Source organism: Sciurus vulgaris (genome assembly GCF_902686455.1).
Source record: "Sciurus vulgaris genome assembly, chromosome: 15".
Taxonomy (NCBI): Eukaryota; Metazoa; Chordata; class Mammalia; order Rodentia; family Sciuridae; genus Sciurus; species Sciurus vulgaris.
The window spans coordinates 102,333-128,341 of NC_136476.1; the positions used below are offsets into that span (position 1 = coordinate 102,333).

At 47.4% G+C, this 26,009-nt stretch overlaps 1 protein-coding gene and 1 long non-coding RNA gene across 2 annotated transcripts; both read left to right on the top strand.

Annotated features, from left to right (window-relative positions):
- Positions 1-204: 204 nt before the first annotated feature.
- Positions 205-11,268, top strand: LOC306644924 (GRB2-associated-binding protein 2-like; the record flags this gene model as incomplete). Its single annotated transcript, XM_079112170.1, has 4 exons — positions 205-330; positions 1,251-1,375; positions 5,711-5,996; positions 11,009-11,268. Exons 1-4 carry the CDS (start codon positions 315-317, stop codon positions 11,266-11,268), a joined length of 687 nt encoding a protein of 228 aa, XP_078968296.1. The 5' UTR covers positions 205-314.
- A 10,256-nt stretch (positions 11,269-21,524) lies between these two features.
- LOC306645485 lies at positions 21,525-23,670 on the top strand. Its single transcript, XR_013759668.1, has 3 exons — positions 21,525-21,596; positions 22,411-22,536; positions 23,256-23,670. It is a non-coding gene; the product is annotated as an uncharacterized lncRNA (long non-coding RNA).
- Positions 23,671-26,009: the final 2,339 nt, after the last annotated feature.

Here is a 26,009-nt window from a genome sequence, read left to right on the forward strand (position 1 = left end):
AGCAATGGGGGAGGGACAGCAAGAGAAAGAGGAGTGTACCCTGAAGACATGGAGTCACTCTAACTTTCTGTTTCCACATGGAATGGTGAACAACAACCCAGGCCATTTTGCTTAAAGGACTAGGACCCAAGAAAGTTCTGGCTGAGGGTGACTACCCCCATCTAACTGCCAGTCTTCTCGACTTGCAAAAATGGCCACAGAAGACCATCCTCACCAAAGATATTCTGGGATCACCTGACTTCATCAAACACCAAAGCTGCAGCCAAACTGAGGATATTTCTCAAGTGCTGCAACCATGGGACTCAGCTAAAGCCATGGAATGTGAGAGAAGTAAGCTCTGCTTTCCTCCTGATTTTGCTGAGTAATTGTTTAGATATTTATGTCTCTCAGGGGTTTAGGGGGTAGGGGGTCATTCATATATGCAGGATCCTCATCCTATATTCAAGCAATCAATCTTAGCTGCAAAACATTTAGAAACAATTCCATCTGTTCTAAATAAACAGGAACATTTTACTTTGTTATTACTTTCTAACTTGTTATAGTGTTTAGGTTCTATTTGTTATTCCACACAATGTTCAGATAGCTTATAATATGCAAGAGGGGGTGCATGCATTATATGTAAATATTATGCCATTTCCTAGGGAATGACTAAAGCATACATGGGTTTTTATATCTATGGGGCACCTGGACCCTTCCAAGGCAGCACTTTTAAAATTTCTGTAATGATGTGCCTCTGCAAAACAGGACCTCTCTGGTCCAGGCTGCACCCTCAGAGCTCTGGTATTGTGTTGTCTCCAGCCACACACTTGATATAGAAGAAAGTCATCCAAGGGAGCAGAGCTGGAATCCTCCTGAAATGCCTGGTTGAGCCAGGCACAGGATGGGAATTCAGTTTTATAAACCAGTTAGAAAGGGTGAACCTCCCTTGATTGGCTTGGAGCCTTGACCTAGTGGTAGTTAAAATTCTGGGAATGGCCATGAAGCCAAGCAGTCCTCTGACCCCTACCTGTCTACTTTCTTTGAAATTACCATCTGCCGTAAAGGGGCATGTCTCCTGCATTCACTCCTCCGCATCCCTAGTGATGCAGGAGGGCTTTAGCATCGCCCCACCTCCTCCTCAGAGGCGGGTTCATTTCTGCAGCCACCTGGGGTGTCAGGATATTAGCTAGTGTGCACAGGCCTGGGTGTCACAGTGGGAGACATGTCTCCACGTTTGTGTGCACATGGGTTGTACATGCCTCCGCCCCCAGGCTTTGTGAGCAACTCCAGCAACTCCGCACCAGAGGCAACCGAGGCCGACCTCATGGACAGCACTTCTGTGGTGCACACTGGCTGGCTGAGGAAGTCACCCCCAGAGAAGAAGTTGCGACTCTTTGTGAGTTCGGGCAGGTGCTGAGGAATTCAGGGGGTGGGTGGGTGGTAGTTGGGAACGGGACAGGGTGGTGATTGGTGAGGGAGGGACGCCTTCTATACAGACTCTCCCCAGCCAATCCACTCCCAACTCAACCCATTTCAAAGATTATATTGAGGATTTGGGAGGAAAAGAGTGCATTTCCAGGGCAGGGGGCCATAGTTGCCTCCTAAATTCATGCTGAGGATCAAGCAGAGAACAGATCTCCCTCCCCACCCTGGGGGTCGCTGCTGTTGGCTAGCAACACTGAGATTCTACAGATTTAAAGCTGCAGTGAAAGGCAGATGAGCACCACCTTTCCGCTCTTGTCCACCATCTCTTTCTTGCCACATCTTCTTTTCTTGAGAAAGGCACCTTGCATGCTGCTCTTTTTCTCCTCTGAACCTCCTGGATTAGAATGATGCCTGTGCCCCAACCATGAGGCTGAAGTTCCTTTGAGTTTCTCTCTGAGGGTTGATTTCTGGCCTCCAACCTGGATATCCAGCTGAGATGTGATGCCTCTAGCGGCTCCCAGTGCACACACACTCACCACATCCAGAAATAAGCCCTTCTTCATCCCTCTGCCCTGCACCCCATGCGTGTTAAGCAAATGGTGCCACCAGCAAGCTACTCGCTGAGAAACGTGGGAACCATCCTTGAGCTGCCCTCACCCAATATCCCATGTCTGACCCACAGGGACGTAAATACCCTGACTATGCATGGCCCACCCACCTTGAGGCTGATCATTGCTCATCTCTCACAGCCACCTGGGAGTTCACCTCTGTGCCAGGCCCTGTGCTTGGACCATTCACCTCTTATTCATTCAATATTTTTCACACTGTGAGCAGGGTCATCTTGTTTTGTCCTGAAGCCTGAACTCTTTAAACAAAGTAAACGTTTTATACATAGGTAATTGCAGGTGCTCACTGAGACAGAAATGGTGAAGTGAGAACCTGTGCCCTTTACCCAGTCTTCCCAGGTGACCTCATCTTGAAACCCTGTGTTGTGTCCTCATCAGGCGCTGACAGCAGCACAATCCGAATGCAGAAGGCCTCCAGTGCTAAGATGAGTGGGCAAATGGTCAGGCCTCCTGTCTCCCTTTCTCTTCACCTCTGCCCCTCCCCAGCCCTGAATATCTTTCACCCCTGACAGTCTTGAGCTGTCCTCTGTGTCTGTGAGCTGGTCAACTCACCAGTGTTGCTTCAGTTGACACAGGTGGTGTGTTAACTTTTGGATGGTTTCAGCATGAGTCTCTGGGTACTCATCCCAGCTGTTGTGTGTCAACAGTTCGTATTCTCTTTGTTAAGTTGTGTCCATTTGGACACCACCGCTGGCTTGACCATTTTCCCACTCACTTTATTTCAGGAAACCTTAAGGGTAAGAACATTGAGCACCTTTGCTGTTGTTGCATAGTGCCCTCAAGTATTTTGCTGTTTTCTATAAGGAACATTTTTGTTGTTGTTGTTGTTTTATGTTGAGATTTAAGAGTACTTTACACACTGAGATAATGGGACTTTGTTCATAATGTAGTTTATATTTCTTTTCTTCTTCTTTTTTTTTTTTTTTTTTTTTTTGGTGGTGGGTATTTGAGATTGAACACTGGGATCCTTTAAAAATGACCACCATCACCAGTCCTTTTTATTTATTTAAATTTTTATTTTTAAGGTGAGGTCTCACTGTGTTGCTGAAACTGGCCTCAAATTGAGGCTGAGGTAATCATCCTGTCTCAGCCTCCCAAGAGTTTGTGTTTACAGGCATGGCCACCACACCCAGCTTACATTTACATTCAGTCTGTTACTTTTATTTTATCCACTGGACCAGGACTTTCGCTGAGCAGCAACTTATCAATTTAGTAATCTTTCTTTTTCTAGATTTCACTTTACTGACAAAACTGGGAATGCTTTGCTTAACCCTAGATTCCTAGGATTTCCACATTTTGTTTAGTTTTGTTTTCATAAATGATATGGTTTGGAGCTACAGTATCCCCAAAACCTCAGGTGTCTGTGCTGCAGTGTTCATAGGTGAAAAGACTAGATTACAGGGGCTCTAATCTCATCAGTGGGTTAACCCAACGAATGGGTTAATAATTTGAAGGGAGCAGGCTGAGGTACAGTTCAGTGGTAGAACATCTGCACAGCATGAGTGAGGTCTTAGATTCCCTCCCCAGTATGAACAAAAACCATAAATTAAATTAATGACTTGAGCTGACTTATGGGAGGTGTTGGAAATGAGAAGCAAGTTGGGTTTGGCTAGAGGAATTGGGTCCCAGGGTGTGGCCTGGGGGACTGTAAGAGCCCTCACTGTCTGTCTGTCTCTCTGTCCTTGCTTTCTGGTTGATAAAGCTGAGCACCTTTCCTCTTTCCTGCCCATTCTCTATGAGGTTTCTGCAGCAGAGTTGGCTGACCACACTGTGACACCATGAGTCCAATAAACCATGGCTGCTCAGAGGTCGTTGTCAGGTGTGGTGGTCAAAGTGGGGAGGGGCTGACCAACACACTGCATATCTTGTAAGGCTGTTTTTTCTCTCCCAGGTCCATGGCCCACTTTAATTTTTGTATAAGGTTGAGGTATAGCACATTTACTTTTTCCAGTGGATGTTGCCTGCTGTCCCTGCACCATTGTGGACCAAGTTGCCCATCTTTCACTGATTTGCTCCCTTGTCTTTGTGCAAAGTCAGCTGGCCCATTTCTCTGGTCTCCTCCTGGGGCTCTGTTCTAGTCTTCTGACCCTGTGTCTCTCTCTCTGTCTCCTCACCATTGGTCTTTCTGACTGCGGTCATGCAACGAGTCTGGAAGTCTGGTGGATGAGCTCCTCCAGCTCATTCTTGTTTTCAAACTATTTCAGTTGTTGCTGTTCTTCTGCCTTTCAATAAAGATTGACAGTGAACTTGTCTGTGTCTAAGAAAGTCTTGAAGTGATATTGTAAGGCCCCCAAAAAGGAAACCCCAACTCTGTCCCATGGATGGACGGCAACCCCAATCAACCGCAGGAGGCGTCACTTGATGCAAACCGCAAGAGGTGTTTATTCCAGCGTGCTGGGACCCAACTCCAGGAGTCGAGTCCCTAGCAGAAAATCTTGTAGGTTTATAAAGGCAGAAACCACACATCGGGAGGGGTCACACATGAAAGGGAAAAGGGGGACAAAGCTGCCAGGAAATTTCAAAGGGGGTCTGGGTTTGCTGACAACATGTTTCACAATGTTTTACAACAGGCTGTAGATTCTGGTCAATAGTTTCTGGTAATCCTACTGTTTGAGCACTATTTAGTCATCTAGCCCAATTTACTCTTTTACCCTCTGTTTGGGGCTATTTCCTGGAACAGCTTTTAGGGGCTTTTGCTCCCATCACTGGGAGGGTGACCTCAGGGAGTTAAGATAACTGGGAGAGTGACCTCAGGGAGTTAAGATAACCAGGAGGGTGACATCAGAGAGTTAAGACAATGGGCAGGAGACCTTAGGGAGTTGAGATAAAAAAATGTTCATTCTTTAGAACAGCTTACAGCTTAAAAATGTTCACTCTTTAAAACAGCTTAAAAAAATGTTCATTCTTTCAATATTAACAAGCATTTCCTCATTCTGAGTTTCCTGCTCCTGTTTTTTCCTACATCAGATGGTGCTGTGGCTTTTGCCTTGTTCATCAAATGAGTAAAGAGACTCAAGGAGAAGAGAGCCTTTCATATGAACAAACACTTGTGTTTACTGGGTGCGTTCTTCCTGTCCCTTGGCCCCTTCTCTCTTCATTCCATCTGGACAGAGAGTTCCTTTCTGTTGCGGTGGCAAATCCTCTGTTTGTCCTCACTGGAGGTTTCTCTTACCTCTTCATTATGAAGGGTGTGTTTTCATTGGATGGAAGACTTTGAGAACTCTCGTCTTTTTCAACCTGAAATATTTGTTCCACTTTCCCCTGGCCTTCATGTTTGTGATGAAAACCTCAATGGCCATCAAAGGACAGGTAGTGTGGAAAACTCTGAGGTTTTGCTGTGAAGTGGAATAGAAAAACTGGTTCATAGCTGGAGAGGACCCCTACATCAAGTCAAGCTGTTGTTTTTTCTATGATAGGAGAGGTTTGGTGCCATGAGCAGCCTGCAGGTTCCATACTCCCTTGTATTATCTCGTGACCTATGAGAAACTTTGAAACACCTGGCAATGTAGACACACCTGTCATCCCAGCAATTCAGAAGGCCAAGACTGAAGGAACACAAACTCCAGCCCAGCCTGTGCAACTTAGGGAAATCCTGTCTGAAAATCAATTTTAGGACAAATACTTTTGAAATAACAAGTTAATTTCTTACCTTTTCTATTTTTTTTTTTGGTGGGATTCAGGCCTGGAGGAAATGCTGGTTCATCCTGTGGAGCAGCCAGTGCAGTGGTGACCCAGGTGTCCTGGAATATTACAAGCACAACCAGTCCAAAAAGCCCTTGCGGATCATCAGCCTGGATCTCTGTGAGCAGTTGCAAGCAAACAAGGGGCTGCCATGTGACTTCGTGTTCAACATCAAGACCAACAAGCACACTTTTTACCTGGTGGCAGAGACAAAGGAGGACATGTATAAGTGGGTGCAGAGCATCTGCCAGATCTGCGGCTTCCAGCAGGAGGTGGAGAGCACAGGTACATAGACACCAGCATTCTCTGGAGGCTGATGTGACCTCAAGTCCCTTTTGTAGGTAGAGCAGGTGCCAGCCATGGCCAAATGTCACGAGGACCCCTGGCCCTCCCTTTGCTCAAATGGGAAACCAAGAAAATGAGGGTCATGATGAAGCAAAATGTGCTCTGTGACCTGTCCTCAGGCCCCCTCAACCCAACCCCATCTACCAGTGTGTCACCTTGTCCCTCCCTCAGCTCACACATTGTGACTGTCTGCCATCCAAAGGGGAGATGTCCTGGGTCCTCCTCCATCCAGCCTCTGCAGTTAGGCTTGGCCGTCAGTCCTCTATGATCATATTGAGGAACAATCCAGGGCTCCTTCACACTCACCTGGGAGAAGACAGATCAGGGGGGATGCTAATTGACTTTGTTTTTTTATTACTACTTTTATTTGTTCTAATTAGTTGTACATGACAGCAGAATGCATTCGTACATTTTATTAAATCATACATAAGTTTAATCTCATTTTTCTGGTTGTACATATTATAGGATCACATTGATCATGCAGTCATATATGTACATGAAGTAATAATGCTCACTCTACTATCCTTCCTACACCATAGCCTTTCCCCTCTTCAATCCTCTCTACCTAATGTAAAGTAACTCTTTTCTTCCCTAGTACCCCACTGCTTTATTGTGAATTAGCATCCGCATATCAGAGAATCATTCAAATTTTGATTTTGGATTTGACTTAGTTTGCCTAGCATTATATTCTCCAACTCCATTCATGTTCTGGCAAATGTCATAATTTCATTCTTCTTTAAAGCTGAGTAATTCTCCACTGTTTGTATGTGTGTGTGTGTGTGTGTGTGTGTGTGTGTGTGTGTGTATCACATTTTCTTTATCCATTCATCTGTTTAAGGGCACCTAGATTGCTTCCATAGTTTAACTATTGTGAGTTAAACTACTTTAAATGCTGATGTGGCTGCATCACTGTAGTATGCTGATTTTAAGTCCTTTGGGTATAAACTGAGGGATGGGAAATTGTGTCAAGTGGTCATTGCATTCCAAGTTTTCTGAGGAATCTCCATACTGGCTTCCATAATGGTTGTACCATTTTGCATTTCCACCAGCAATGGATGAGTGTACCTTTTTTCCCACATCCTTGCCAACATATATTGTTGCTTGTATTCTTGATAATTGCCATTCTGATGGTAGTGAGGTGAAATCTTAGAGCAGTTTTGTAGGTCTCTGAACACTAGAGATGTTGAATTTTTTTTCATATATTTGTTGACCATTCATACTCATTGTTCTGCAAATTGTTCAGTTTCTTAGTTCACTTATTTATTAGGTATTTTTTTTTGTTCTTGTTTTTTTTTTTTTTTTGGTGTTAAGTTTTTTGAGTTCTTTATTCTAGAGATGAATGTTTTATCTAAGGTGCATGTGGTAAAGATTTTCTTCCAATCTGTATGTTCTTTCTTCACAGTATTGTTTCTTTTGCTGAGAAGAAGCTTCTAGTGTGTATCCATTCCATTTGTTGATCCTCGATTTAACTTCTTGTGCTTTAGGGGTCTTGTTAAGTAAGTCAGGTCTTAAGCCCACATGATGAAGATTTAGGCCTACTTTTTCTTCTATTAGGTACAGAGTCTCTGTTCTAGTGTCCAAGTCTGTGATTCAGTTTGAGTGTCTTTTGGTGCAGGGTGAGAGATAAAGGATTAATTTCATTGCTACATGTGGCTTTCCATTTTTCCCAGAAGCATTGTTGAATAGGCTATCATTTCTTTGGTGAATGTTTTTGGTGCCTTTGTCTATTGCATTTATGTGGGTTTGTCTCTGTGTCTTCTCTTCTGTACCACTGGTCTACATGTCTGTTTTGGTGTAAATACCGTGCTGTTTGTATTACAATAGCTCTGTAGAATAGTTTGAGGTTGTGTATTGTGCTGCCTTCTGCTGCATTTTTCTTGCTAAGGATTGCTTTGGCTATTCTGGGTTTCTTATTTTTCTCAAAATGAAGTTAACCCTATGTCTCTTACCCTACTTTGGGGTTTTGATGACAGTTTCCTTTTTGGTGTAGTCAGCCAATCTGGCCTTAGTGATGACATTTGTATAGCTGTGTGAATGTACCAAAACCAACAGAAATTTACATTTTGAAATGGTGGCATTTATGGCATGTGAATTATTTATCAATTTTTTTTAAAAAAGAAGTTCCTCAGGTGATGGGTGACCAACCAGGTTTAGGTCTCCTGGACTTGGGACTAGCTGTGTAGGCTGTGCCCTGGGCTGTCCACTGGCACAGAAGGGCTGTGTTCCCACCAGCCCTTGCTGCTGTGGTCCTGAGGTTCTGTAACTTTTTAAAAGAGGGTAGTGTGTTTTGATGTTAGACCAGGCACTAGAATGTTTGTAGCCAGGTGGACCTTGTGTGAAGTACTGCTGTGGAACTCTGATTTTTGTATTCCTGGGAGAAGGATAATGAGCCCATTTCCTCTCACATTTTGGGAAGAGTAACTCAGCTTTTCAAAGTGAGTTTTAACTTGCCTTGTGTACTCAATCTGGTGGGAAGCTCCTTGGGTTCTCCATGCCTGTCTTCCACCCTATTTTAACTGATAATGGTGCAGATCTGAGCAACTGATGCCAGGGTCAATTGATGTGGGGATAGCATGGTGCATGAAGATGTGTCAATCAAGCAGTCTTTGGGAGTTTGTCACCAGTCCAGGGTTGCTGACTTAGGCACCAAGGGCTAAGTGAGGGGAGGTTTTGAATGATAAGGAAGATTGTTACTGGAACTGTCAAGGAGTTGGACAGTTTCTTTATCTTCTAAAGAATTTGTTCCCTTGGGTCTTTGACATCTTGTTCATGAGGAATGTTCTCTTAGATGTTTGGAGGTTCCATTTCTAGATGGAGGACATTAGTTGCTTGTGAGAGTTTCAGTACTGTGAGGTCTTTCTGAAGAGAGAAAGAGGCTTGCCATCCTTCTCAGAGAAGAATCTAGTGTATTTCAAGTTAGCAGCTTTCATACAAAGTGCTGAGTGGCTGTAAAACCCTCCACAGGAGATCAGAGCACATGCATATTGTTGTGGTTCAGTGGTGTAGCACCTGTCTGGCATGTGTGAGGCCCTAGTTCAATCCTCAGCACTGTAAATAAAGAAAAATAAAATAAATAAAGGTCCATTGACAATGGAGAAAATAGATTATTTTACAGAGTCAGAGATCAGTCATTAGTCAGGGTTCCCATTTGAGCTGGGAACTGTGAAGGAGCAAGGAATCAGCATCTGACAACTCTTCATGGAAGAGCCTGTTGCAGTAATGACTCTGTGAATTGTTGGTTTTTCTAGTAAGGAAACAGCACTTTCTTTCCTGCCTAACACTGACACTTTGCAGAACTGAAGATTTCTCTGTTGACCTGGGCTGTGTTTGCACAGGCACTCAGTTTTCATTGCCTAAAACTCCTTCAAGGCAATCCTTTCTATTGCCAAGCCTGTCCCAAGCCTTTCCACACCTTAGATCAGGATCCAGCCCTTTCACAGGAGAGGAGATGCCTGCATTCACACCAGCCCTCCACAGCCACAGAAAGATGTGACAGCAGCTCTGTTTGAGCTTCTGCCCTGAAAGCAGAGACATAGTATAAATCCAACTAGCAAATGACAACAACTCTCAGAGCTAGCCAATACTGACTCCAGGTCACACAGGTGGGTGACAGCAGGATTCTGTCACAGCAGGATTCTGTCTCACCAGGTCTGATTTTTGTGTGATGCCTGGCCTCTTTGTCCCTGACCATTGCGACAGCCAGTCCTGGGTGCCTTTGCCCCTTTGGACTGGATGATCCCCCTGACCTCTTCCACTAGGTCCTGCCCTGGACTTGCTCACTCCTCACTGACCCATGTTGCTCAGTATTCTGGGGTGAACCTTCCCAAATCCACATCACTTCCCACATGATGTGATGCATGTCTTTGTCAGAGATTCTGATTCCTTCTGTGATCTGGATGAATTTCTTTCTGCTTTCACCCAGTGCTGCATGGGTGCATCATGGAGACTTAGCAGAGCTGAGGTTGATATTCCTGAAAGATGATTCAGTGTATGGAGGAACACTGCCGCTCTCAGTCTCATGAGACACATCCTGCAGGGCTCCCAGCAGGCATGCCCTCTTACCTTTAACTTATTAAGGGATGCACAGGGATCCATCACAATATGTGTGTCTTGTTTCAACTGAAAGTAGTTTTGTGGCAGACAGTCTTTTTTCTTTAAAGAAAGTTTGTATTTTCTACTTTTTAGATGGACTCTAGGTTTTACCCAGGCTGGCCTGAGCATCTGGGCTCCAGGCCTCTTCCCACCTCAGCCCCTTGAGTGCTGAGACAAGGTGTGCCTCCACCCCCAGCTGTCTCTCTTTTTAGCCCTTCTGTCCACCCCTGGATTTTATTTCCTTTGCCACCTTCCAATTCCTCACATAATCCACACAAACATACCCAGGATAAAACCTTCAGGATCAGTAGAAGACTGGAAGGGACACAGTTTGAATATTGACTTCAGGCTTTATGAAATAACTTCCTGACAGACACCTCTTTCCTAAGGGTACCCAGGGATGATGTTAACAAAGGGGAAGCAGTTCCCAGAAGAAATATGATAATTCTGTATCACTTATGGAATTTGTTTCTGGGATTTCTTTTGGAGGGTACTTTGCTGTCCCTGGGGTATTTCTGGTGCAGGCAGGAGGAACCCAGGTCACACAGACAGCAGGGCACCTACTCCATGCTATGGCCTGACTGATGAGGCCTATTCAGCAAATCTGGCATTAGGACTGGGGTCCTCCTGGCCCAAGACCTGACCTCACACCTCAAGAGTCACATGTCTTGGGGATACTCCAGAGCAGTAAGAAATAGATGACAAGAGACCCACTCTGGTTGCAGGCAGGGAAGACAGCAGGGATGTGCAAGGTGGTAAGCTGCCACTGGGTTTCACAACAATGCTTAATCTGGCCTTTCTCTGATGATCCACTTCAGGATGAGGCCACTTTCCCACCTATCCTTATGTTTTATCCACAGGCTCCCTTAGAACTATTTCCACAGCCCATCAGGAGCCCTGCTCCTCCCTAGCTGAGCTGACACTCTCATGTCAGCAGCACCTCCAAGAACAAAGATGCTCTACCCTGCAACACCACAGTCAGCCTACACTGCTGACAGGCTACCCTCCTGAGTGGGAAGAAGCACAGCCCACCTGGTCCTCCAGAGCACCGCAGCAGCACCTCCATCTGTACCTGCACTTGGACCAGAGCATGAGCCATGGAGCACAGTGTGTGAGGTAGGGATGATCATCGCCCCATGACCACAGCAGCCAGGGCTCCTGTGCCCCTGCTTGGAGTTGAAAGATGGCACAAGCCTGGTCCAGTAACCACACCAGGCCAAGGGCTCCTATGCCCCTGTTCTAGACCTTTTGAGAAAAACAAGGTCTTGTGACTACACCAGAACAGAAGCTACTGTGGGGGACAGGCAGTTTTCCAAGTCCACACCAAGCCAGCGGCTCCTGTGACCCTGCTTTAGAGCTATAAGTTAAGACAAGCTTGCTCCAGTGGCCATACCAGCCAGGGGCTCCTGTGCTCCTGCCTTTTTAGTTGTAAATATAGGAGTGAGGACCTCTCTTCAGGTAAGCACACAAGGGAAGGTGATCTAATGTAATCCTCACAGTCGTTGGCAGTAGCAAGTGATGATCAGGTTCCAGAATAACTTCCCATTTCCAAGAATCACAAACAGGCACTAAGCCTGGAGGTTCAGAACTGAACACAGACCTGCTGACTGGCCCTGTGCTGTGGAACCAGGCTTGCCTTGCTTCTGCTCCAGAGCTGTAACATTCCTTGTACTGACAGCTGTCCACATGGTGTTCAGATGGGACTTGGTTAAAATCAAATGATATTTAAAATCCAGGGTCTCTCCAGGCATAACAGCATGTGTCTCACTTCCCAAATGATTGGGAGGCTGAAGTAGGAGGATGGCAAGTTTGAAGTCAGCCTCAGCAACTTAGCAAGGCCTTAAGCAATGTAGTGAGACAGTGTCTCAAAATAAAACATAAAACATGTGATTGTGCATCTCTGGGGGCAATCCATGGTATTAACAAATAAAATACCATAACATAAAATGACATAATATACCATAAAATAAAATAAAATCCAGAGCCTTAGCTACACTTGAAGCACTAAATGCCACATGAGGCTTGTCCCATCTTTATAGACCCTCTAGGGCAGGGACTCAGCCTGGAGCAGGCATCTGTTCTCCAGTCCCACCTGCCCCTCACAGGACTGTGCCTGTAGCCTGCACACATATACATTGACATCTATTCCCATTGTTTTGGCAATCAATAGCATGGAGTTGCTTGGCTCTGCCCAGGCTGGTTCTACTTTGTTCCCATGGCCAGCAGATTACATGTCAGGCTCCTTACTAGTTAAGATAGAAATACCTAATCATGTTACAAAGAGTGTGGAAAATAGAGGTAGCTCTCTTCATAATGTATACAGGAATGTTTTCATACTCAATCTCACTTTGGCCAGCCAAACCCTGGGCCTTGGTCTCACTTTACAGATAGCAGTGGCCAGGGTGGGACAGGTTCTGCTGCAGCTTGGCCTCTGGTTGGGGTTGCTGGCTTTCACAGCAAGGGCTGCAGCTCATATTTGGTCTCATTTTACTAATTTCTTTTAAGACAGGGGCTCACTGTTGCCAAGGCTGACCTGGGCTTTGCAGTCTTCTGTCTCAGCCTCTTGAGTAAGTGGATTACAAGCACATACCACTGAGTCTGGTTCAGACTCTGTCTCTCAAGGCTGCCTGACTCCCTGGAAAAGCTGGGCATTTTCCTCATGAGGGTGCACACATCATCCTCTATCACTCGCAGGGATAGGAACGTCCAGAAGCAGAGGGCCAGAACATCAGGGCTCCTGGGCTAGGCAGCTGCAGGACTGAAGGCAAATCCCTAGTTCTTTGCAGGGAGTCAGTAGGTCTTCTGGTCAGTCACAGTAGGGTCCAGATTCAGGTTCTGCCACCACCTGCCATCTTGTTCACTTTGTTAACTTCTTGACTTCCTGTCTACTCATTTCCAGAGTGGGAACAGCTAATGCAAGGCTTGCCATGAGCATTAATAGGTCGGGACAGATCAGTCCTGTTTCCTGTTGTTCTCTTCAGGCTGTATCCCCTCTCACTAGAGAATGTCAGGTTTTAAAATCACATTTCTCTACAAGGTACTCAACATTTATGCCTCAAAACTAATGTGCACATGATGCTCCTGAGGCTCTTGTGGGGTACTTCTTCTGACAGAGGCAGCTGGGGATCCTGAGATCCCACCTTCCCTAGGAACTGCAGATACCACTCTTCAGCTTGTTGCAGATCACACCTGGCATAGAAGGCCCAATACAATGTTGGCACTGCACCACCTCACTCATTGGACTCTGCTCATGAGTCACAGGAGTCATAGAAGGGACGAGCCAGTGACCCTACAGGACTTACTAGTTTGCTTCCTCTATAAATCTCTGTTCATCTTCCCAGCTGGAATTCACCTCCTCTCTGGATTACCCTAGCTAGGTTTGAAAAGCTATTGATCAAAACTAAGTTCTTGTGCATGCTATGCAAGCACTCTACTGCTGAATCACACCGAAGCCCTTTTTTGTTTTAGTAGGAGAAGGGGTCTCACTAAGTTGCTGAAGCTGGCCTTGAATGTGAGATCCTCCTCCCCAATCCCTTTCAGTAACTGAAGATAATGTTGTGGCCATCACTCTAACTGGTTTCTATGATCTCTCAGAGAAATAGAAACTTTCTGCCTGGTATTATGGGTTTTATGTTAATGTTACTGCTCTGGGAAGACAGGATCCAGGACACATGATAGATTAATGACAGACAGGTGGACAGACCACACCCTACAGAGAGTGTAGCAGAGGACATGGAGCTACCTACAGCTGGGAAAGCATTGTAGGTCCATGTTCTCAGTCTTACAGCATTGACAGATACTCCAGTAAACTAGGAGATATAAAGGTAGTCTGCAAGGCTGTAAAATTAAGAAAATATGGGTGGTTGGGAAGGTAGCTCGGCTTTCAGAACTACATATTCAGTGGAGACACAAGGAAGGCAGAGTGAGAAAAAGCAAGATGATGGAAACCAGACTATCTGAGGCAGGGCAGCAGTTCATCCTGCTCCAGAACTCAGTGAGGAAACTTCCCTGATGACAGGGGCAGATTCCATATGTTGAGGAACAGGCACATGTGCAGGAGAGTATTAAATGCAGTCACCTCTACTTCACAAGTAAAACATCACATCCTGAGGAGCAGTCTTTGGGTGATGAGGTGTGTATCACGGGGAGGCCCATGAAGAGTGCAGGGTGACCACAACCCTTCTTTGTGTGTGTAGGAACAGCAGGAGGCTGGGCTCTGCCTGTCCCACAGATGCTCCTGTTGTGCTACCCTGGGGTCTGTGCCCCAGTGCTGCCTCCTTTACACTCATGCATGAGCATGCAGAGTCTTGTTCTTGATGTGGTTGTTTTTTCTCTGATTTAGCTGAGAGCTGGAGAGCCCCCAGGACAGTAAGCAAACCACAAAGGAAAGTCTTTGACACAGATTAACTGCTAGACACAGGGGAGACATGAACAGGACACTTTCTTACAGAAACAAAACTGTCCATTCTCCAAAGAATTGTGAAAACCCAGAGTCCACACACCATGCCAGCCACCACATTCAGGAGGCAATCCAGACTTTCTCAACCTACAGAGAACCAGAGTCTTAAGGAAGGAACAGAGGCCAACCTGAACACAACCCACATTCTGGATTTATCAGATACTGATTCTAAAGCCTTATATAACTACAGTCAACATCAGAAAGGAAAACACTCATGAAATTATTGCAGAGGTGGAGAAAGCCTCTGAAATCTGTTTGTGAAGACCCTTCATAAATGTGAAAAAAAGACATTCTCTTAAAAAAGAAGAGGAGAGTTTCCAGGCATATTCCCTGAGAGCATGTCTAGGGTGTTCTTCAGGCAGAAGCAGGGGACCAGAAGAAATGGTTGACCCCAGAAGTGTGCATGTCACTATATTGAGAGTGCCTGGCTCCCCCAGGTCATGCAACAGATATGCACCATTGTTCTGCATATAGGAAACCTGTAAAAATGAGCAACATACACACTGTTTATGGTCACTTTGAAATAAATGCTGCAGTCTTAGGATTACTTTTGATAAAAGTAATAGGTGAATTGAAGCATTTGAAAATATCCATGTATATTTTCATCTATCTAGAAAGTACATATAAAAGGTGTCTACATCTACAGTCTTGACTGTAATGCACCTGTATCAATTTCATTGAAATATTCACAAGATTGAAAATCCATGTTTTACTGGATTAAAACATGTATGAAAAGAAAAAGTTAAAAATTTTCTAGTGAGTCTTCCCCTGGTTTCCTTTCTCCTTGGCTGCTTCACCTTCTCCTGCCAGTGAAGGCCCCTATGACATATTGCCCATTTATCTCAGGTATCTTTATGTCACCTTCATTGCTTTAGTACTGGCGATTGGTTGCAAGGGTGCTCTAACACTGAGCTACACCCCAACGCTTCTTGTTTTAGTGATTATTATTTGTTCTTATGAGAATAGAGTGCATTTTAACATACTATACATATGTGGAGTAGAACGTCTCATTATTGTGGTTGTACAAGATGTAGAATTACATTGGTCATGTAATCATGTATGCAAATAGAACAGCCCTTTTTTTAAAATTTTGACATAGAGTCTCTAAGTTGCAGGGCTGCCCATGAACTTGCAATCCCCCTGTCTCAGCCTCCTGAATCACTGGGATTACAGGTATGGCCACCATGCCCAGCTTTGGGATCACAGAGATTTTGGTGGCTTCAAATTTAAAAACCACATTTTTCTTTCAGCATGTAAAGGTGGCACTCTATAGCCTCCTGACCCCAGTTCATTCTGATAGGCCATCAGTTTATTTTCATTCTTCTTCTTCCTTCTCCTGAATACCTTTTACTTCTTTATAAAAAATAATCTATGAAGGACATGACATAAAGTTTACCATCATAACCACCCACATCTGTTGATCTGGTGCCTGGGATGGTTGGAATGCAGAGGCCTAGGGAGGTCAGTGAACCCTGGGGATGGACATGGAGCATCCAACCATCAGGATCATGTTGACAGAAGATGGACCTGGCCTGCACACCTGCCTTTCTTCCTTCTAGCAAGCTGCTGGCTGCTTCTTCATATGAGCTCCTGAGGTCTGAGGAGCTTCCACAAGGCAGATGTCCCATGGGTGGGCCTGAGCCTCATGGTGCTCTAGTAACAGCTGTCTGCTTGTTATGCATCTGAGATCTCCTCAAATGCATCAAGACCCTGAGGCCTCCAGAAGCTGAGAGTTGCTGCTGTGAATATTGACTCTTTCCTCCCCAATACAATCCCATAAGGAATCCTAACATACAGGATGAAAAATCAGACCTGGATCTTCAAACCTCACCCTCGAGTTCCCCAGAACACCAACACAGAACAGAATCCCTTGTGAAGCATAAGATGTCACACTGGGGAGCCAGGTGGACCTTATCAATAGAGACCCAGTGGTACTGTCCAGGAGAGGACACTGGAGAGGAACCTGACACAGACCTGCCTCTTGGTTCCTCTTTACCACGTGACTGACTTTAAAAATAATGATGAATACCTTTTCTATCCTGAATACTGTTCCAAAATGGGAATCTTGCTATAGATTTTTTCCATTTTACACAGAGTTATTTTCTGCTCTGAATGCCTCTTTATAGGGTGTAACACATGGTAGAAAATAGATCTGTGACTTGGTTCAGATTTCTCCTCCTGGCATACAGAACCCTAGCCCATGAGCTAACTCCTGTGAACACTTAGAGATGGCAGGGCTTGCTGGTTTCTCTCTGACACCACCCAGGCTGCTGTCAAATTCACCATATTGCTTTCCAGTGTGTTTCCTCTTGGGGCCTTGGAATGAGAGCAAGCAGACAGTGGGAGGGTGCAGGAAAGTCTGACCCCACTGAGCAAGCAGGCATGTTGGAGCATAGGGCAACCTGCAGGGGTGCAGGGAAGTCTGACTCACATAGAGCATGCAGGCCATTTGAGGGGCATGGCGAATCCTGCTGGGGTGCAGGGAAGACTCGACTCACAGTGAGGAGCAGGCAGTGAGTGGGGTTGGGCATAAAAGCTCGGGTGCACGAAGATGGACACTGCTGAGCAAGCAGGCAGTGTGAGGGATGTTGGGAACATTGGTGGGATGCAGAGAAGGTGGACACACAGTGAGTAAGCAGGCAGTGTAGGAGGCATGCAGACACCTGCTGGGTGCGGAGATGACTGACCCAGCTGAGCAAAGGCACATGGGTTGGTGGGGACTGAGGCAAACACTGGATGAGTATACACCTGGCAGATGCACTAGAGTCCAGTTCAGGAGAAACGTCCAGCATTTTTAAAATATATTTTTCAGTCACAGATGGACGCAGTACCTTTATTTTATTTATTTTGTGTGGTGCTGAGAATCACTCTGCCTCACATGTGCTAGGTGATCACTGTAACACTGAGCCACCACCCCAGCCTACGTCCAGCATGTTTTTAATTATGAGTTTGCAGTTGCATCCCTGGTTGAGAGAAAGTCACAGCTGGGAAATGCAGGTCCCAGGTAGACTTCAGAACTGTCAAGACTCAGTTAGCTTCTTCCACCCCTGCAGTGCATGGGGCTCTGCAACCCCAGCTTCCTTCCTGGGCTCAGCCCTGGCCTTCTCTTCTTCCTCTTTCAGGAGTAACAATGTCTCTCAAGCCTCTAGGAACTCATTCCTTGTGAAGAGTGACATTGCCACCCAGAATGTTGCCCAGGGTGTCCCTGTGTCCCTGGGATCCATGGTCAAGCCCAAGGCCTCTGTATCCCATCCAAGTCACACTGGCACAGCCTGAGATTTGGACATCGCAGCTGCAGCTTCCCACAGCACGTGGACTCCAGGAGCCACATCACAGGAAGCTCCACAGGCAGGACGGATCCATACATCTTCATGGCATCCATAAAAACACCACTCTCAGCCTTCCAGATCCCTACAACATCTATTATGGATAAAAACCACAGCACTGTGGCAGTAGCTGCTACAGGGAACAAAGCCATGTCCACCCCGTCTCCTCCCCACAAGCCAAGCCAGGTAGAAACACCTCAACAGAGCTGCACTTCCAAGGACCCTGTGGTCAGGAAGAAGGATACATCAGTCTCTTTTGCTGCCACCATGCCCTGCCACAGAGTCTACCACGCAGTGGACAGCAGCCACCATCATCAAGGTCAGTATCAAGCCCAGTTCAGACCAGGGGAGAGGGAGGTAACAGAGTCCTCACAGTTTGCTGGCTCTCATCACCCAGGCCCAAGAAAGACTTTCAACACCTGTGGTCACTGACATTTGGGATGCAGGCCTCCTCTGTGATCCCAGCTTGTTCTTGGAAAAGTCCCTGCTCACTGAGGGAGTACCAACCTTTTGGTTAACCAACAGTACAGTATGTTACAAGCTTCACTATGCCTCAAATCGTAGCATATTATTCAGTTAAAAATCAAAATAAGAATTAAAATGAAATATACCTCAGTTCAAATTGCAGCCAAACCTAGAGGTGCTAACAGACTATTAAAAATATAAGAACATAACCGTATTTTCTAAGCTCCACTTGCATCTCTGTGATTGAAGTCTGAAAGTCCATTAGAAGTCCTTCCTTCTGCTGTTACTGGTTTTCCCTGAGTACATTCCAGCTCTGTGGGCACCTCATCTGCTTGATGCAGGAACAGTCTGTATTGGCATTGCACCCCAGAACCTGCACAGCCTTCTTTCATACATCCTGCTCTTTAGGAAGTTGGGCAGGACAGGGAGCTGCATCTCCCTGTCATGTGATGCCCAAGGTTAAGAGACATACTCAGCATCCTCAGTGGCAGGAATGACTCAGCCACAGGGTCCTGGCATCTGGATTGGAGCTCTGTGCTCATCCCCCTGGCCTGGAACTGAGGCAGAGTTGTTTGAAAACATGCTCCTCCCCTCTGGAGCTCACTTCCAGTTGGGAAGATAAAACAAACATATAAAAACCATTGGCCATATTTTCATTGTGGCTTGTGGGGGCTGCACAGGCTTGAAGCTGGCATTGTCCACTGTGCTGGTCAGGTTGGGTGATCAGGGTTTGTGTCCTCTGGAGGACTAGTAAGACCCAGAGTGACTGTGGAGGGCATGAGAAATGTCCAAGCAGGACCAACTTAGGCCATGTGGGTTTGACATCCTTTGTCACAGCTTCCTTCCTTGAGGCCTGCAAGAACTACCTGTGGGGCACAAAGAGTGCAGAACCTTCTGCTGACTCCAGGGCCCATGGAGACAACTTTCACCAGGTGACTGGGTTTTGAGTGGCTCTGCAGACACTTTGGATGAACTATCAGCACATCCCCAGTGATGGCAGCTCCTTGGAAGGATTCGGCCTGGGCTCTTACCTCAATTCAGGGACTTGTGTCACTGCAGAGTCCCTATTCTGGAAGAAAGGAATGTGGTGAGTTGGACTTGGGCACAGGCTCCTTGAATCAGCTGGTGGGCAGAGCAGGAAAGGCTGGGTGGTGGCCTTCCTTCCAGTAACCTCACCCACAGAGACTCTCCTAGAACAGGAATGGTGCAGCAGGTGCTGAATCATGTACAAAAGGATGGGCACTCAAATGCAAGAGCCCAGACTCTGTGGAAGGCTCTGGGAACTGCCAAGGTGTCAGCAATCAGATTGGCATCTGAGGACTGTGAAATACAGATGAGAAATATCTCAGCTGTGTGCCTAGCAGTAGGCGCAGGGCTGAGCAGGCAGCTGAGGTGTTCACCTCCACTGCAGCTTGTGACACAAGCTGAAAACTTCTGAGCATACACCATAGCCCTAGGCCCATGTTCCAGGCCCAGGACTGCCCATATGATACTTCCCCTGATCAGCTCTGATAGGGTGAACTGGCATGGTAAGGCTGGAGGCACAACCAATCCATGCAGTCTGCAGGGCTGTCCCTGCCCATCAGGCCTCTGGAGTGAATCCACCCAGAGACCAGGAGTGTTTTAAATAAGACTTTCCCCAGATGATGGTGGATCCCAAGAAAGCTGGATGAGGCCCACATACATCCTCTCTTTCCATTCAGACTTCTTCCTGCTTCATCTCTGCAGGCTCCACAGTCACAGTGTGCCCAACACAGTGGTACCTAACTTAACTTGAATATTGATCTTCACACCCTTCCTGTTTCTTCTGGTCAGTGTTGGCTGTTTCCTTCATTCTCCTATCTTTAGGCAGAAGAAACAGATACTAGCCATGTGGATGAAGCTGGTTCTGGAGATGAATATATGCCCATGAGCACACTTCCATCCATCCTGCTGGGCATGGAGAGAGTAGGTGGGAATTCTCAGAATAGCAATAACCCCAGGAGCCCAGGGAGCCCTCACTTTGACCCTCCTAGCTGCTCACCTGCAACCTGCCCTTCACACGAAGACCTTGTCAGAGGAAGTGAGTTCCAGCCTCCTGCTGTAGACTGTAGTGTCAAGCCAGGCTGTAAAGGTAAGTACACTCTTTCCCTGTCCCACATCTGGACAATATCTAGGCTCTGTTTGCTTTCTCAGGTATCAGATGGATCCTGGACTTGGGGTTAAGTCATTGGGTAAATCATTGAAGCTCAATCTTATTTCTTATCCGTGAAAGGGGAAGTACCTCCTCCTAGGTTATGGGAGGAGAGCCCCCAGGATAGGAACTGGGCACTGCAGGTGTTCACTGCAGTCAGTTCTGGTCCCTGCATGGACCAGGAGGAAGGGATCTGAGGCCCAGGTCTACACTGCCTGACTCTATAGGCCATGGCCCAGTGACAGGGCTGCAGGGGAGGAACAGAAGCAAGAGCACCAGCAGGCTACTGGGCTGGCTAACAGGGATTCAGTCCCAGTGCTTGAAGCTCAAGCTGCAGGGCTTGTGTAGCCACACCCTTCCACAGTGTCCTGCAAGCCTGCACGGCGTCAGTGGGGAATGGTACCAGTGACCCAACTCCACTCCAGATACAGCCTCTTGATGTATATTATAAAATCATAAGCCTGGGTAGAAAAACCTATGGCTAGACTATTTGTACCATTTTGGATGCTGGACATGTGATTACCATAGATAAACATAGGAAATACATAGATTTGGGAACTTGAAGAACAATGTGAGACTGTGCCTCAGTTTCCCCATGTGAAGCTGGAGTGGCCATGAATTTCCTCCATGAACATACTGTGTGTCTGCACTTGTGTTTTGTTGCTTGTCTGGTCACTGAGTTCTTGCTCCTGTTCCAGCAAAGCCAGCAGCCTCGGATTCATGTGGCAGTGTCCTTGGCCAGCCATCTTCCCAGTCACCCAGGCCCATGTGAACATCTGTTTTCAAGGTTGGGGAGAAAGTGAGATGAATCAACTGTTTTTGACCTGAGTGTCAGGAGGGGTGGACATGAATCACTGCTGCTGTTGACTCATAGGTCTCCTGAGGCTTGGTACCTTGGTTCATGAAGGGGGACAGTTGTGTTCCAGTCAGATCTTACTTTGGGCATGGCATGAAGCTCAGACCAGTTGGAGGTCAGAGCATGCACCTGAGACTCCTCCTCATCCTTCCACAGCATCTGCACTGAGGTCTCAGGACCTGTGCACCCCCACACAGAGCACCACCAACCTGCACCTGGGACCCAATGAGGGAATGCTTGTCTTTGCTGTGAGCTCCCCAGGGCCCATTCCCTGCTCCTTGAGACTCTGCTCACTTGCCTTTGCCCAGATCCCTAAGGCCTTGGGGTATAGTCTGGCTGAAAGTCCTTCCTGAGCACAGGGCCCCATCATTAGCTGTGGGGAAGGCATGCTTCCTAGGGAAGTCTCAGACTCCTGACTGTGGTGCAGGTAATAGGATCACTGCCTTCACAGGGTGGTGCTGGAAGCAGGGAGGCACAGGGTGCAGTCCACACTATGTGGTGAGCACAGGCAGAGCATGGGGGTCCTCCCTGAAATCCTGGCTTACAGGGCGTAGCTACCCAGCACCTGGTCACAGAATACAGGTTCCACCTGTGTCATTGCATGGGACTGCAGAAGAATACTAGATATATGTCCAGGGGGTCCGTGGAGGAGTCCAGGCTGCTCCAGTGTGACCACCCACTCTAGGCCACAGGTAGGAGTGTCCAACGAGCTGATTTAGAAATGCCACAGAAACCCTACTGAGCATCCAGAATCAACCTGCTGTCTTCATGTCTTTAAAATAGCAGGTGAGAAGCAGACCTGGGGCCATGATTGCACAGCTGTGTCACCATGGGCAGGTCACTGCACCTCTCTGAACCAGACTCTCCATGTTCTAACCAATACGAGAAGCATCACAGTCTGCTACAAAGCCACACAGAGGGACTTGTGGATGGGCAGTGCTGTACCACTGTGTTCACTGACTGCCTTTTTCTTCTTGTGATAGCAGAATCCAGGGGCAGCATCTCCTGCTCCCTGTGGCACCAGCAGCCCAGTCCTTGAGAAGAGCCCTGTCAGTGTCAATTGTGTGGCCTGGGACATCCAGCTGAGTGACCCAAGTGCCAGCCACAAGGTGCCTGGGAGATCAGGGCTTCGGGGAAGTCAGCCCTTGATCTCTCTCCCTATAGTCCCTAGAGACTTCACCCCACTTTAGCTGGTGTCTCCATCAAGGCACAGGGTCCTGCCATCTGCACTGCCTCTCACATTCACACAGAACCCCAGCTATCCCAGGGTTATGAGTCAGTGACAGTAGGAACTCAGGGCCCTGCTTCCTTATCTGAGTTATTGTCTGAGGAGCTCTCACTGTGGGGCAGGCTTTGGGGCACAGCACCTAGAGAAGAGACCAGGCAGTCAGTACAGGAGGATGGAGCTCTCTCTTTCAAAGTTGAGGGCTCTCCAGGGAGCCCACAGAAGGCCCTGTGGCTCACACCTCATGCCTCCTCCCTCAGGATGAGTGCTGGAGGGATGGACTTGGGCACATTTCCACATCCAGGGAGCACAGAGAGATCCTGAAACCCTGAACCTCATCCAGATGGATGATGTGGGTAGAGATGGTGGCATGGGATTATTTAAACCATGGAAGGGCCCAGTACCTTCAGGCAGGATCTTAGGCTACTCACAGGACCTGTCATCTCGAAATTGGGGACAGTGTGCTCTGAGGTTAGACTGAAGCCCATGCTCAATAGAAGAGGGTTTCTGAGGCAGGCAGGGCAACCTCCTCTCCCCTTCATCTGGGACCACTCTGCTCATCCCATCTCTGCCTAACTGGTGACTCAGCTACTCTCTCCTCAGACATCCAGGTCATCTGCTGCTTCTGAGGAAGACAACTACATTGAGATGTACTGAGAGAAGACCCAGGACCTGCAGCACACCATGAAAGAATGGGCAGCCATGGGACAGTACCCAGTCCTGCCAAGGGCAGCAAGCTATGCCTGGTCTTTGCCCTCCTCCTTCCCACTCAGCTTCAACTCCAGGGACTTGAGCCCTTTCCTGGAAGGTCAGGGCTCACTCAGGTGCTTCCTTGGACACTCAAGATAGCTGTGATTTCTGTGAGCAAAGCCAGACCTCTGCCACTGCTCAGTCCACGACCCTCCAGACCTGAATATTGATAAAGGACAAACTTATCAGTCCTTTCTGTCAAACCAGAGAATCTCCATGTTAACACCTCACTTCCTGATGTGCTTTTCTTATAATGGCTGCCCTTCTACATCTCACTTCCTCAGCTTCAATTCCTCAGTATCTTTTCATGCCCAAGATTATGCAGTCATCCTGACCAGTGGGCCATGATCAAGCACCACTTGTTTCAGGGATAAAGAGACCAGTAGATGGCCTTCTTGGTGTCCTTTCTTTTAGTGTTGATTGCTGTGTGCCCCCTTTGGCACGTAGAATAAACTTCTTGCCCTACATGCAGAGCCAATTAGTCTCCAAGTGTTATTTTTGTTTCCTGTGGTGCCCAGGACCATGGATACTTCCAACTTGATTCCGGGCTCTGGGTCAGGATTCACACCCAAGTTCCCTCTCAAACTCAACACTCTTCCCTCAGCATTCAGTCCCAGAATAGTATCAGTTGGCTCTCTGGATCAGAAGCAAGGACCTGCAGACCAGGTCACTGTGAACATTTCATCCCAGTTGTTAGTAGGATAAGCAGAGTCACCTATGAAAAGAACAGTTACGGAAAAAGTCAAGAGAATGAAGGACAGAATCCCAGAAGAGCAGGAGCAGCTGACACCCACCAAGTCCTTTCAATCCAAGACTGTGGCAGGGCAACAGCAGCTACCATCACAAGGCAGCAGGAGGAGAGTCAGGAGGAATAGCCATGGCACATAGCTCAGAGCAAGGCTGCAGACATTGGTTGGTACAGACCTTTGGAATTGCCTATCTTCTGCCCCTGGGGGGCTGTTCTTTTCCCAGCCTTTTGGGGCCCCAACCCACCTCTAGCATCAAAGTGCCAGCATCATGGGCTGTGGGAGGGAGCATGTGGATGGAGCTGATGCAGGGCTGGGGACCAGGGAGAGCAGAGCAGGTTGGGCAGTCAGTGCAGCAAAGGCCTCCTGGTGGGCTGTGAGACAGATGAGGCCGCACAGCAGATGCAGGCACACTGCCACAGGGCTGGTGGAAGCTGAGCATGGTGCAGGGTGGAGCAGAGGGAGGAGTAACAAGTACAGGCAGCCATGTGTGTGTGGCAGTGGGACCAGAGATCAGGCACAGCTGTGGTCAGGGATTGATGCCATGAGTATCCACCTGCTCTCAGCATGTCAGGAGGGAAAGGAAACTGGTCTCAGGTCCTGAACAGAATCAAATGGGTTGTGTTTTCCTGGTGACATATCACATTGGCCAGCAGCATGCAGGGAATTGTACACCATTACAAATGTTCTGCCTACCTTAACAGAGGGACTGAAAGTGGCATCCACACTCACTGGTTCCCACTGTGGGTGAGGCTAAGTGGTGATGGTGCCATATGTGGCTCATGCATTCTCAACAGGGTGTGACCTCAGGGTCCTCTCCCAGATGATCCCAGGAAGGCCAGTGTGCCATGCCAGGCTGAAGTCACTCTAACAGGAGTCAGGTACTCTTCTTGACTGGGAGCAAGAATAAGTTTTCTATTTCAGAGTCTTTCTCTGATCCATTAAATGGAAGTGCACTAGTGTCTGCCAGCTCAGGTCTCTTGACATAGCAGAAGGGAGTCCTCTGAAATCTCTAGGGATGGGTGACATTGGAGCCAAAACACAGCTCCACCCATAGCAGGAGCAGTTAGCCCCTCATGTCAGGCTGGTGGCCCCTCTGTCCCTGCCTCCCACTGCTCAGCTCCCCATAGTTGATGGCCAGGCTTGTGGTCAGGGTTGTTCCAGGGCCTTCTGGACTTCCTCTACAGCTCCAGGGATGGGGTGGTGCTAAAGGGAGGACTGAATTGCAGTACCCGGAGCCACAGGGAGCTCTCTTCCCAGCCAGCCACTGGCTTGTGCCCATGTCCAGCCCAGTGGAGGTCACCATCCACCCTCCAGTTCTACAAGATCTCACAGAGAAGGAAGTAAGTAGGTATTAGCAGCAGATGTTCTGGGCAGCCCAGAGTTCTCAGGGCATGATAGTCTCCACCTTGCAGGGAAGCATGCATAGTGTGTAGTGGGCATGTCTTGGCCTGAGACCCTTTCCCCTTCCTCCCCCCTAGCATGCACCTTGACTCTGTCCTCCCTGCCATTCAGCTCTGCTGTCCAGGTCTTCCCATCCAGGCACGAGGCTGGTCATACTTTTATTCACATGTAGGAAATCTTTGAGGCTGGTAGGGAGCAATCTGTCTATGCTACCACGAAAAGAGAACACCAAGCTCTCCAGACCAGCACTGTCCAGCAGGCAGAGAATACACTTAGGTGGCGCTGGGGTCAACCTGAACCCAGGAATGAAAAACAGAGTTTAGATTTCAGACTCATTCATAATGAATGTGTTACACACATGTTGAAGGAGTAAAGTGCATTTGGACGGAGCCAGTGAGCATGAATATGAAACAGTAGATGTCTTAAGTACCCATCTGAAGTGTGAAGGGAAATGGAA